Source organism: Phytophthora cinnamomi, assembly GCF_018691715.1.
Source record: "Phytophthora cinnamomi strain GKB4 chromosome Unknown Contig42, whole genome shotgun sequence".
Taxonomy (NCBI): Eukaryota; Oomycota; class Peronosporomycetes; order Peronosporales; family Peronosporaceae; genus Phytophthora; species Phytophthora cinnamomi.
Genome location: NW_027150975.1, coordinates 322189 through 335300, shown reverse-complemented (window position 1 = coordinate 335300; position 13112 = coordinate 322189). Strand labels below are relative to the sequence as shown.

At 56.5% G+C, this 13112-nt stretch overlaps 5 protein-coding genes across 5 annotated transcripts; 2 read left to right on the top strand and 3 right to left on the bottom strand.

Annotated features, from left to right (window-relative positions):
• Positions 1 to 1253: 1253 nt before the first annotated feature.
• On the bottom strand, positions 1254 to 2326 carry IUM83_14210 (Crinkler (CRN) family protein; the record flags this gene model as incomplete). The annotated part of the gene is made up of 3 exons (XM_067938936.1): positions 1254 to 1265; positions 1343 to 1724; positions 2097 to 2326. The coding sequence occupies 3 exons, from the start codon at positions 2324 to 2326 to the stop codon at positions 1254 to 1256; spliced, it is 624 nt and encodes a 207-aa protein (XP_067790972.1).
• A 644-nt stretch (positions 2327 to 2970) lies between these two features.
• On the top strand, positions 2971 to 3518 carry IUM83_14209 (MORN repeat-containing protein 5-like; the record flags this gene model as incomplete). The annotated part of the gene is made up of 2 exons (XM_067938935.1): positions 2971 to 3120; positions 3186 to 3518. The coding sequence occupies 2 exons, from the start codon at positions 2971 to 2973 to the stop codon at positions 3516 to 3518; spliced, it is 483 nt and encodes a 160-aa protein (XP_067791062.1).
• A 351-nt stretch (positions 3519 to 3869) lies between these two features.
• Positions 3870 to 4796, bottom strand: IUM83_14208 (TOM1 protein 2; the record flags this gene model as incomplete). The annotated part of the gene is made up of 3 exons (XM_067938934.1): positions 3870 to 3998; positions 4067 to 4210; positions 4299 to 4796. The coding sequence occupies 3 exons, from the start codon at positions 4794 to 4796 to the stop codon at positions 3870 to 3872; spliced, it is 771 nt and encodes a 256-aa protein (XP_067791063.1).
• Positions 4797 to 4948: 152 nt separating this feature from the next.
• On the top strand, positions 4949 to 5836 carry IUM83_14207 (uncharacterized protein; the record flags this gene model as incomplete). Its single annotated transcript, XM_067938933.1, has 2 exons — positions 4949 to 5569; positions 5651 to 5836. 2 exons carry the CDS (start codon positions 4949 to 4951, stop codon positions 5834 to 5836), a joined length of 807 nt encoding a protein of 268 aa, XP_067791065.1.
• A 995-nt stretch (positions 5837 to 6831) lies between these two features.
• IUM83_14206 (PRA1 family protein E) lies at positions 6832 to 7765 on the bottom strand (the record flags this gene model as incomplete). Its single annotated transcript, XM_067938932.1, has 4 exons — positions 6832 to 6943; positions 7072 to 7132; positions 7206 to 7357; positions 7449 to 7765. The coding sequence occupies 4 exons, from the start codon at positions 7763 to 7765 to the stop codon at positions 6832 to 6834; spliced, it is 642 nt and encodes a 213-aa protein (XP_067791040.1).
• Between the last annotated feature and the right edge of the window lie 5347 nt (positions 7766 to 13112).

Genomic DNA, 13112 nt, shown 5'->3' with positions numbered 1-13112 from the left:
CGAGATTTTCTCGTGTAGCGCATTTGCCATAGTTGTCGATCAACTGCTTCAGCACCGAGTCCAGCACAATGGTGGGAGAGAGTCTGAGGATGGACCGTGTGAGAATTTCGGCATCATATTGTATCAAATTGGGGCTCGCTTCCATCACTTCCACAAGATCAATCCAGAGAGGATTTTCCCTATAGAGGATTACATTCGGCACGCGAGGATCTCCATGGACTAGGCCATTCGCGTGGAGCTGTCATAACAGTCCAAAGAGGTTTCCTACTTCATGTCGTGTCGTTGGTCGAGGCAGAGGCTTCCCAACTGGAGACAACAATAACGCCGCGCCCTCAGGAGTTTCGATGAGCTTTCCCACAGCACTAATCGTCAAGCCTGTGTGCTGGGCAATCATCAGGGCCTTCTCCTCTTGGTAAAGACGTCTCACAGAACATTTCTCCACAATTTTTAGCGCAAATACCTTCCCATCCTGCCCAATGACCTTGAACACGCGTCCATGAGCGCCACGGCCAAGAAATGCATCACCCTCCACCACATCAACACCCAAACAAGAGCAGGCAAGGGTCAAGCGCGCCACCCATGGAGACACGTTGTCAGAAATAAAGTTTCGAAACAATGACTTCGAGCCCTTGTTGGCCCACTTCGCTACTTGAACTTTGACAACAACAGATTGGTGGCTTTTGATCAACCAAAACGAGCGGGCATCAAAGAGAATTGCGCTTGCTGACGCCTTGGGGCAGATATTCTGCAGATATCTTACAACTTGACCAAACGCACTATCACCTATAGTGATCTTGCTTTCGAACAAAATGAGGCAATCATACAATTCTTCCTCCGCCACTCCAAATCGAAATCCACTGGGACGTGGCAGTCTATCATTTGGTACTGGCTTGGCACGAAACATCCCACGGTGGGTCGCAAATCCAACCGGTTTTAGGTCTGTAGTCTTGGCGATGAGTGGAGACTGAGACAACCATTGATATCTCTCGCTGTTGACGAACACCATACCACAGCTGCCCAATACGTCGTTGAAATAAGGAGTAATAAATGTGTCAAAAGCAGTCTCGTTCTTAAAGGCATTGGCTTGACTCTGAGTTTTCTCCGACCAAAACGCTTCTCCGTTCGTTGGTGCAGCTTCGACGAACACTTCGTCATTTCTTAATCTTCTCTCCACAAGTTGACCTAATGCCCCATCATAGAAGGACTTATCTTTGTCCGATAGAGAGAAAGCAACCTCCTTAAGTTCCATCATGTCACGCCGCATACTGCAAAGCATCGAAAACGAATCGTGGGCACTCTCAACTCGCGATTGTTGTTCCTGCTCCGGAACCACCACCAGCACGTGAACAGGGGTCATTTTAGCCTTGACATCTTCTATCGTGGGTGTGAACTGCACGTCTTTTCCCGATAAGCGAACCAGGTTGAGCGGAGCTCCCGCATTATCCAACGCCTTAGACTCATCCGCGCCCTTCATGCCGTTCTTCACGTCTGCCTCCGTCACCCACGCGCCGCCCTCCGTCTTCGCCAGGAAGAGCTGCAGCTTGCTTGCCGCGAAGTCATACTTCTGATCCTCCGCGATCCCTTTCTTTAACTTGTTCACCTTCGCACCATCGTCGATCTCCACATCAAACGAACTTCCCACCTGACCCACAATCGCGCACTGTAGTGACACCAACACCATCTTTCCTTGAGGCGGCCGATTCTGGAATGAGTCGCTATCGTACCTAAGCGGAGATGACCAATGGTGGTGAGAATGAACTATTCTGTGCGGTAAGAAAAAACTGCCGACGTAATGCGCTGAGGGAGGCATGATTTTTTTCTTTCGAATGAAGACATCATTTGTACGTTATCCCATTGTTGCTGTGTGCGGTGCTCGGAGGTGTGGAGGAGACCTCCTTCGCACCAGGCGCTACTTAGCGGTGGTGTCGACGTTTTCAGCAGCTGGAGCTCAGGAAGGAGTAGGGGTGTGGTTGTTGGTAAATTACGCTAATAAAAAAACTGGCGGTGTTATGTACCGGAGTATTACATGTACTACTGTCGAGAAGACCGTGACCGCAGTCTTGTTAGCAGCAGAGCCCGATTGACTCTCGGCGTACGTCTTCGGGATTCGGTACATGGTGAGGATGTATCCGTCCGAGGTGGTCACCTTGTGCGTCTCGACCTCGTAGCCGCGAGCCTCGATAATCTCGACGACGGTCGTGCCCACGTCCGGGTCAACAGTGGCCTCGGCAACTTGTTCATCGGCGATCACGGACGGCAAGACGCTGAGCAGCAGGCAAAGGCCGAGCAGCAAATGCACCAGGTCTCGGAATCGAAATGACAGCATTTGCTGCGGTGCTTATGAGCAGACGGACGGAGCTTGTCGAACACGGTGCCAATTGCAAAGTGAACGCCAATCCAGTTAGCGCTCAGCGCGAGATGAGGTCAGAGGGCATCGGATCGAGCATCAATGTGCACCCGTGCTTCGATAAGCCCAACGTGACCGGCCCCATCAGCGAGTATGGGGCGATCAGGCATATGTGCACAATTTCGAAGTCAGATTGCCCGAGGCCCCGCTCACCCACGGGGTGACACCCAGTCATGTGGTCGCCTAAAACGACCGATCGGACTTCAACGCTCACGGCTGAACTGGGAGGATTTGCAAGAAGACTGGTCATTCGCACTTTGAAGTTGTCCGCTTTCGTGCCTTACTACACCTTAGTATTCACTGCGAGAAGATGCACGCGATAGTTTACTCGGCCACTTCGAGCACCCTTCATGCAGTGATCATGCTCAAAATAAGTTAGTGCGATAAGAACACCAAGATGGCCTAGGACGTCAAGAATGGCGATGGTGCTCTTTATTCATGTTAGTCTTGCAACTTCCTTCATCTACCAAGACATGGAGTACAGTCAGTCAAAGGTGAGGGGTAATCGTGCTGCTGCATAAAAAAAAGTATGCGCTAACGAGGATGTGCAGTATGAGGGCACCATGGAGTTCGGGCGTTACCACGGAAAGGGAGTGCTGCACCTACCCGACGGCTATCGATATGAGGGCGAGTTCCAAAACGGCGAGTTTCATGGCCGAGGCACGCTTTTCTTCCCCGAAGGCAAGCTGGAAGGCGAATGGGCATGCGGCAAGGTAATCGACTCATCGAATTCAATCCCTGCCTTGGTTCACAAGATCTAAATATGTTTGTTGTGCAGCAAGTAGAAGGAACGTTCACGTTCTCGGACGGGCTCGAGTACGCACCAACGGGCTGGGCGTACTGCACTGACGCTAATCGACAGTACTATTCGGAATCTGTATCACCTCGAGGCATCCTCCCGACAGACGAGCTCAACTACTTCGACACAGGCGTCAACCGAGTTGTCCCGCTGGGCTCGTACGATGCCGGCAACGGCATTTACACACCGTCGACAGGTCTCGTGTTAGCGTATAACAATCCATCGGAGACGCGAGAGCCTACTGAGCAGGAGAAGGAGTGGATTATCAAGAGAGCACCAAAAGCTACCACCAAAGACATGTCCATCCATTGAGCACAGACTAATGAGGTATCAAGATCAATATACGATTGAGATCATGCTGATCGAAGCGAGGTTTGGCTTCAAGCTGGTCGTTCCTGCGCTTCTGTGGTCTTATCTTAGCTTGAGTGGGCCCCACATGTCCGCTAATGGCTTGCTGTCTTGCTCAGGAAGTCGTCGAAGTCTAATAAAAATTGCAGCAGAACAACGCAACCAGGTACGCTTAATCACCCGCATACTTGCTGTCACAACACGGTACCTACAACATACCATCATCCATAGTGGTGAGAGTGGAGCGCGGAGAAGGCACTGGTCGTGGAGAAGCAGCAGCAACTGAACCCGATGCCCTACCTGCATCGCCCAAGCTCAACGCAGCCACTCCGCCCGACAGCCCGGCCGTTCGGTTCGCGCGCGGCGGCGAGTCGAAAAGGTCATCATGTCGTTCGTCTTGGTCTTGCTGCACTCCTCCAACGTCTTCATTAAATTATCGTTCACCTGCTCACACAAAAAAGTAAAAAGTAAAAACAAATAAACAACACCAACTCCAGCAGCACCACACTCACATTGAGGCACTCCTCGAGCGTGTGTTCGTCGATCTTGCCCATGATGCCTCCTTCAATGAGCGTGTTCATCCTGGGCTGGCATTGGCGCAGGAAGTCCAGCACGTCCTCCAGCTGCTCCCCGTCTGCCCCTTGGTGTGCAGCTCCCTGAGCAGCGCGATCTTGCCCTGCACCACCTTCAGGTCCGCGTGCAGCTTCTGCAGCTACTGCTCCCTGTTGCCTCTCGCGGCAGAACCCGCAGCTCGAAGAGCGTCGTCCCTGGTCGTCGCCGCAGCCGACGACGGCGGCGTGAAGATGGGCGCGTCGTTCTCCGCCTCCGGAAGGCCACGCCCTGCAGCTTGAGCTGCCTGTACACGTCCTGGAACGCCAGCAGCTCGCCGCCCTTGAAGGCGTCGGCCCACTGGCGGATCAGCAGCAGCGCCCGGTCCTGCACGTCCACGCCCAGGCCGCCGTCCGCCAGCGCCGCCACGTCGCCCAGGAACGGCCGCGAGCCCACGAGCGCGTGCACGGCGGCGGGCCCGTTCTTCACCAGCGTCTCCGTCAGCACCAGCGCCAGCAGCGCCACCTTGGGCTGCCCGCTCTGCAGCCGCCGCTGCAGCAGGCGCACGATGTCGGCGCACGCCGCCGGCTGCGCGTTGGCGCAGTCGCACAGCGCCATGTTCAGCGCCCACTCGGGGCCCGCCAGCGCCTCGTCCGTCGCGCGCAGCACCAGCTCCTCCGCCTCGGTCGCCATCGTCCGTTCCGTTGCCCGAATTGATAGTGCCAAAGAGCCAAAAGCGGCTGCAACTTTTGAAGGGGTTTCAACGTTTAAACGTGAGCGCTAAAAGCTGTAAAAATGCGCACTAAAAGCACTGTTGAAGCCGCAAAACCACAGTTGACGCAGCCATGCTGGAGGCGCTGCTGCGCGCGCGCGTGCTGTACGGCGCGGTGGCCATGGGCGCGGGCGTGTGCGTGTTCTCGTTCCTGCAGGAGCGCGAGGAGCGGGAGGACCAGGAGCTGGAGTCGGCGGAGCGGCCCGTGACGGCGGAGCTCTTCTTCCGCGCCATGGAGGACATGCCGCAGCTCTCGGCCCAGCAGCGGCTCGAGATGCGGCGCTTCTGGCGCAACCTGGCCAACAAGCAGCAGCGCAGACGGCTAAGCGTCGGCAGCAGCAGCGGCGATGGCCTGGACGCGGAGCTGCTGGTGCGGGACGTGCAGCTCTTCGCGCAGGAGTACAAGCGCGTGTTCCCCGACATCTTCCCGGAGCAGCAGGTGCTGGACGCCGCCGAGCGCGCGGCCGACGCGGCGGAGCAGCTGCCCACCGCCTGGCGCGGCTTTGTGGGCAGCACCAGCACCATGATCAAGTCCACGGGCAAGCGGCTCAACCACATCGCCAAGGACACCAAGGACGAGGTGCAGTTCGCCATGCACCGCACGGTGCGCAAAGTGCTGGAGAGCGCGCTGGACATCGTCGCGGCCAGGCTCAAGCAGACGCTAAAGGATCCAGATATGCCGGGCTATCTGAAGGTGAGGGTGGATGGAGAGGGTGAGCAAGACGAGAGAGAGAGGACTGACTGTTGTGTCGTTTATCTTTTTGCTGCTCTGCAGACGAACATTGATATCGGCATTGAGCAGTTCATGCCAGATGTCAAGATGGAGATCTTCCGAAAGACACGGGAGCTGTTTGGACAGGATTCGTCGACGAGTGCGCTGGAGAAAGCTGCCATGGCTGGCGAGAAAAGTGGCGCGGGTGGCAGCGCACCCCGAGCGGACGAGGAGCTGTCGTCCCAGTGACCAACCGGAGGTTTGGCCCATTCCGGCGCCTTCGCGGACACGTTTTGCATCACCTGTTCCCGCATGATAAGACGATCTGGAAATCGTTCAAGGATCCGTGGTGGGTCGTTTACACGAGCGTGGGTATTTTGCCGGTGGTGGGTCAGCTCTGGTGGATCTTCCTGTTTATCATTAAGGACAAGACGAACGAGCACCAGTTGTGCCAGTTTATCGTGGGATTCAAGGCGGCGCAGTTTATCACGCTTGGTGTGATGCACATGATGTTTGGAATCTTCATGTACGTGAAGTGCATCGTGCAAGGGTCGATGCTGGCTTGCCAGAATGGAGGTGGTCCTGCGCTAAGTGAAGGAACGGCATACTTTTCGTGCTTCAGATCGTTCTGGTCTGGGCGGCGTTCTTCCGCCTTCCTTACACGGTGCGCCCGCAAGAGTTGTATCGAACGAAGTCGATGGAGCTGCGAGAACAGCGTGTGTTTCACGATGCATTCGGCAATGAAGTGCATCTGAATCGTGGCGGCTACCTCATGAAGTTCTGTGGATACGAGACAGTGTCTTTCCTCGTGATCATGTCCCTCGCAAGTCTTGTACAGTGGCTCCCGTTCGAGTCTTGGCAGCGCCAGGCACTATTTTACTGGATCCGGACAGCGTACGGGTTGTTTTCTTTCCCGTTTTGGTTTTCAAGATCCCTGTGTTGGCAAACGTGCTCATGCACACCCGCCAAATGGGTTATAACGAGCAGGGTGAGACGGTCAGGTTCGCCGTCAAGAAGCGGCTCGAATGAAAGTGCCGCACGACTGAAGTATCAACGTAATTTGGATTAATAAACGTGTCGTGGTAACAAGTATACACATGTCGAGCGACGAAATGCGCCAGCACATTCCATCATCTCTCCCCACAAGCATGGCTGAATCTGTTGGTCGATCGCGCTATAGAAACAGAAACTAGATAACAGTGTTCGATCGCGGGAGGCTAACGCGAACTGGAATGCAGTCTACGCTACACGAGCTCCTCGACCTTCGAAGAAGCTGTAGGACCCTGCCGAGCTTCGAGCGAGTCGTCTTTGAGTCGGTTGTTGCGTAGCAACGCGTGCGCGGCGCTAGCCAGCGATCTGCAGATAGGAATACACAGATCCACGTCAGATATGACAAAGATCCATCGACACAAGATGCAAACGCGAGGCGACTACGCGCACTACGCGCTCCAAACGACAGGTAGCAACGTCACAAGTGCACGTACGAGACGGACAAGGCGAAAATGACTGTCGGCAGCACGAAGAAGAGCAGGAACACCATCGTCGCTGCAACCACGAGGCCCCGTCAGCACCACCTCCACTCCAGCATTGAAAAAATAAAGTGAAAGCAACCACGTACACCCCGTCGCCGCGAGCAGAATGTCCTGCTCACTGAGTCGCCGCCCAAAGACCTCGAACTTATCCGTCGGGATCTCCTTCTTGGTGAGAAACACGTGCCACCCGAAGCCCACGACGATGCACACCAGCAGCTGAATCGGGTGGAAGAACATCCTGCAACGGCGATAACAAACACTACGTCAGCCCCCCACTCGCCAATGCCCGTTGCAATTGCAGTTGCAGTTTCAATTTGCAGCGCACGCACAGCAGGAAGGCGAAGACGCCGACTGTGAGCAGCAGGTAGTTGGTCAGGAAGAAGCTGGCGTTGGTCTTCATGCGCGCCAACATGCGGTGCTGCGGCGGCAGGTTGAAGGGCTCCGTCTCGCCCACGCCCGCGCAGCTGAAGAGCGACCGCATCGACTTGACGGCCACGCGCCGCTGCAGCGCGTCCAGCAGGAACTGCCCCAGGTCTCGGTCGCTGCTCGTGCTGCTGTGGCTGCTGCTGCACTCGACGTCCACCTTGCGCACTCGGGGCGAGGGCGGCGGCGACATGTGCGCGTGCGAGGCGCTGCTGTTGAGCATGGGCGGCATTGACCAGGAGGCAGCGGGAGGAGAAGTGTGAATGAACCGAGCAGCTCCGGTGATCACCGCGGTCCGCCCGCGCCCGTCTGTGTGCAGCGTCAGCATCTCCAGAGCTGATAGGCAATCGATTTAGACGGGTGGAATAAAGATGGCAGCCAATACCGACCGAGTTTGCGTCTTTGAATAGCGATGCAAAAGTTTCAATGTGACGACGTGACGCGAAGGGAAACATCTGCGCTCATCAAACGCGTGCGATCGGTTCGGCTTGTCGCTCTCCCGCTTCCCTCGCCCTCTGCGCAAAGGCAAGGACGCTCAAACCCGTGCAGACCGCCGACGTGGACGTGATGGAAAATCGATTTGCCACTGGCAAAACCGTTGGAGATAACGGCATCAAACACCGAAAGCCGTCTCCATCGATTGTCGATTGGAGTCTCCAAGCTCGCCTTCCAACCCAGCCCTGTTGTGAGACTACGGCACTTCCTCGAACGAAATTCACGCAGCTGCGGGTGGCGTAAGCAGCGCGTGAGCAAACAGTGTTTGCCAAACACAGCTTTTGAGCGGGGCTCTGTTACTCACAACGCGACGAGCGCAATGCACAACTTCAACATCGCGCTACGTTGGACTTGCTGGCGTTGAGCACGAGTATATTTAAGAGTTCTATGCACTGTCGACAGATAGCTCCGAGCCTATTCTCGGTAGACCTCGTGCCGGTAGCTGACCTCATTGGCCGGGGGCTCTTCCAGCAAGGCTTAGAGGAGCGTCGTGCCATGCGTTTCAGCGGACTGTGATCTTTGGCGGATGCATGTCATTCGCAGCGAGATTCTTATCCGCTACTGCAGCTATCTTGAATATGCGAGGGTCCGGCCAACGCAGCCCATTCCAGCTTTCCTCGTGCGCAGTTCACTTGGCATCGGTGACGATGGCTGAGTTTGCCACTGGTCAATCGGCATCGCGAAATTTGCCCTGCGGCATCCCTGTTCTCCTCCGCTTCACAGGGCGTCGAATGGGAGGACAAGTTTAATCTTGTGGATAAGGTTGGCAGGTGGGGACAGCGAGGACACGTCAAGATGATGACGAAGACGAAGACAACCAAGACGACGACAGCCCACACGAAGGTGACGAGGATGTTCAAGATTCGGAGAGCTCACCATCTCGTTCCAGTGACGATCAGCTCGGCGGCAGCGAACTGCTGCATGCGAAGAGAATAATTCCTTAGTGCAGCGTTTATCACTGATGGAAGCCAAGCACGCCAAGCACATCGACGACCTGGAATTGGAAATTGAAAGCGTGCGATTGAGACCCACAGAGAGGTGGAGACTCTTGTACGTCGACCGACGTGATCGAAATGCGTCTGCTGCGCGCTGTTGACAAGCGCCTGCCACTCGTTCCGCGACGTGAGGTGCTGAAACCATTGTCGCAAGCTACAGAACACGTCGACTGACTTTCGGCCTACGGACGTCTCGGTTGCCTACCTGCCGACTCATACGTCGACCGACGTGATCCAGAAATGCGTCTGCTGCGCGCTGTTGACAAGCGCCTGCCCTCGTTCCGCGACGTGAGGTGCTGAAACCATTGTCATAAGCTACAAGAACGTCGACTGACTTTCGGCCTACGGACGTCTCGGTTGCCTACCTGCCGACTCATACGTCGACCGACGTGATCCAGAAATGCGTCTGCTGCGCGCTGTTGACAAGCGCCTGCCACTCGTTCCGCGACGTGAGGTGCTGAAACCATTGTCGCCAAGCTGAACACGTCGACTGACTTTCGGCCTACGGACGTCTCGGTTGCCTACCTGCCGACTCATCGTCGACCGACGTGATCCAGAAATGCGTCTGCTGCGCGCTGTTGACAAGCGCCTGCCACTCGTTCCGCGACGTGAGGTGCTGAAACCATTGTCGCCAAGCTACAAGAACACGTCGACTGACTTTCGGCCTACGGACGTCTCGGTTGCCTACCTGCCGACTCATGCGTCGACCGACGTGATCCAGAAATGCGTCTGCTGCGCGCTGTTGACAAGCGCCTGCCACTCGTTCCGCGAGTGAGGGCTGAAACCATTGTCGCCAAGCTACAAGAACACGTCGACTGACTTTCGGCCTACGGACGTCTCGGTTGCCTACCTGCCGACTCATACGCTCGACCGACGTGATCCAGAAATGCGTCTGCTGCGCGCTGTTGACAAGCGCCTGCCACTCGTTCCGCGACGTGAGGTGCTGAAACCATTGTCGCCAAGCTCAAGAACACGTCGACTGACTTTCGGCCTACGGACGTCTCGGTTGCCTACCTGCCGACTCATACGTCGACCGACGTGATCCAGAAATGCGTCTGCTGCGCGTGTTGACAAGCGCCTGCCACTCGTTCCGACGTGAGGTGCTGAAACCATTGTCGCAAGCTACAAGAACACGTCGACTGACTTTCGGCCTACGGACGTCTCGGTTGCCTACCTGCCGACTCATACGTCGACCGACGTGATCCAGAAATGCGTCTGCGCGCGCTGTTGACAAGCGCCTGCCACTCGTTCCGCGACGTGAGGTGCTGAAACCATTGTCGCTCAAAGAACACGTCGACTGACTTTCGGCCTACGGACGTCTCGGTTGCCTACCTGCCGACTCATACGTCGACCGACGTGATCCAGAAATGCGTCTGCTGCGCTGTTGACAAGCGCCTGCCACTCGTTCCGCGACGTGAGGTGCTGAAACCATTGTCGCCAAGCTACAAGAACACGTCGACTGACTTTCGGCCTACGGACGTCTCGGTTGCCTACCTGCCGACTCATGCGTCGACCGACGTGATCCAGAAATGCGTCTGCTGCGCGCTGTTGACAAGCGCCTGCCACTCGTTCCGCGACGTGAGGTGCTGAAACCATTGTCGCCAAGCTACAAGAACACGTCGACTGACTTTCGGCCTACGGACGTCTCGGTTCCTACCTGCCGACTCATCGTCGACCGACGTGATCCAGAAATGCGTCTGCTGCGCGCTGTTGACAAGCGCCTGCCGCTCGTTCCGCGACGTGAGGTGCTGAAACCATTGTCGCCAAGCTACAGCACACGTCGACTGACTTTCGGCCTCGGACGTCTCGGTTGCCTACCTGCCGACTCACGTCGACCGACGTGATCAGAAATGCGTCTGCTGCGCGCTGTTGACAAGCGCCTGCCACTCGTTCCGCGACGTGAGGTGCTGAAACCATTGTCGCCAAGCTACAAGAACACGTCGACTGACTTTCGGCCTACGGACGTCTCGGTTGCCTACCTGCACTCATACGTCGACCGACGTGATCCAGAAATGCGTCTGCTGCGCGCTGTTGACAAGCGCCTGCCACTCGTTCCGACGTGAGGTGCTGAAACCATTGTCGCAAGTACAGAACACGTCGACTGACTTTCGGCCTACGGACGTCTCGGTTGCCTACCTGCCGACTCATACGTCGACCGACGTGATCCAGAATGCGTCTGCTGCGCTGTGACAAGCGCCTGCCACTCGTTCCGCGACGTGAGGTGCTGAAACCATTGTCGCCAAGCTACAAGAACACGTCGACTGACTTTCGGCCTACGGACGTCTCGGTTGCCTACCTGCCGACTCTACGTCGACCGACGTGATCCAGAAATGCGTCTGCTGCGCGCTGTTGACAAGCGCCTGCCACTCGTTCCGCGAGTGAGGTGCTGAAACCATTGTCGCCAAGCTACAAGAACACGTCGAGACTTTCGGCCTACGGACTCTCGTTTGCCTACCTGCCGACTCATACGCCGACCGACGTGATCCAGAAATGCGTCTGCTGCGCGCTGTTGAAGCGCCTGCCACTCGTTCCGCGACGTGAGGTGCTGAAACCTGTCGCCAAGCTACAAGAACACGTCGACTGACTTTCGGCCTACGGACGTCTCGGTTGCCTACCTGCCGACTCATACGTCGACCGACGTGATCCAGAAATGCGTCTGCTGCGCGCTGTTGACAAGCGCCTGCCCTCGTTCCGCGACGTGAGGTGCTGAAACCATTGTCAGCTCGGAACACGTCGACGACTTTCGGCCTACGGACGTCTCGGTTTAACCCCGACTCATACGTCGACCGACGTGATCCAGAAATGCGTCTGCTGCGCGCTGTTGACAAGCGCCTGCCACTCGTTCCGCGACGTGAGGTGCTGAAACCATTGTCGCCAAGCTACAAGAACACGTCGACTGACTTTCGCCTACGGACGTCTCGGTTGCCTACCTGCCGACTCATACGTCGACCGACGTGATCCAGAAATGCGTCTGCTGCGCTGTTGACAAGCACCGCCGTTCCGTGAGTGCGACATATGCCGAAACAAGAACACGTCGAGACTTTCGGCTACGGACGTCTCGGTTGCCTGCCGACTCGTCGCCGACGTGATCCAGAAATGCGTCTGCTGCGCGTGTTGACAAGCGCCTGCCACTCGTTCCGCGACGTGAGGTGCTGAAACCATTGTCGCCAAGCTACAAGAACACGTCGACTGACTTTCGGCCTACGGACGTCTCGTTGCCTACCTGCCGACTCATCGTCGACCGACGTGATCCAGAAATGCGTCTGCTGCGCTGTTGACAAGCGCCTGCCACTCGTTCCGCGACGTGAGGTGCTGAAACCATTGTCGCCAAGCTACAGAACACGTCGACTGACTTTCGGCCTACGGACGTCTCGTTTACCTGCCGACTCATACGTCGACCGACGTGATCCAGAAATGCGTCTGCTGCGCGCTGTTGACAAGCGCCTGCCACTCGTTCCGCGACGTGAGGTGCTGAAACCATTGTCGCCAAGCTACAAGAACACGTCGACTGACTTTCGGCCTACGGACGTCTCGTTTCACCTGCCGACTCATACGTCGACCGACGTGATCCAGAAATGCGTCTGCTGCGCGCTGTTGACAAGCGCCTGCCACTCGTTCCGCGACGTGAGGTGCTGAAACCATTGTCGCCAAGCTAACAGGACACGTCGATTGACTTTCGGCCTACGGACGGCTCGATTGCCTACCTGCCGACTCATACGTCGACCGACGTGATCCAGAAATGCGTCTGCTGCGCGCTGTGACAAGCGCCTGCCACTCGTTCCGCGACGTGAGGTGCTGAAACCATTGTCGCCAAGCTCAAGAACACGTCGACTGACTTTCGGCCTACGGACGTCTCGGTTCCTACCTGCCGACTCATACGTCGACCGACGTGATCCAGAAATGCGTCTGCTGCGCTGTTGACAAGCGCCTGCCCTCGTTCCGCGACGTGGTGCTGAAACCATTGTCGCCAAGCTACAGAACAGTCGACTGACTTACAGACGTCTCGGTTGCCTACCTGCGCTCATACGTCGACCGACGTGATCCAGAAATGCGTCTGCTGCGCGTGTTGACAGCGCCGTA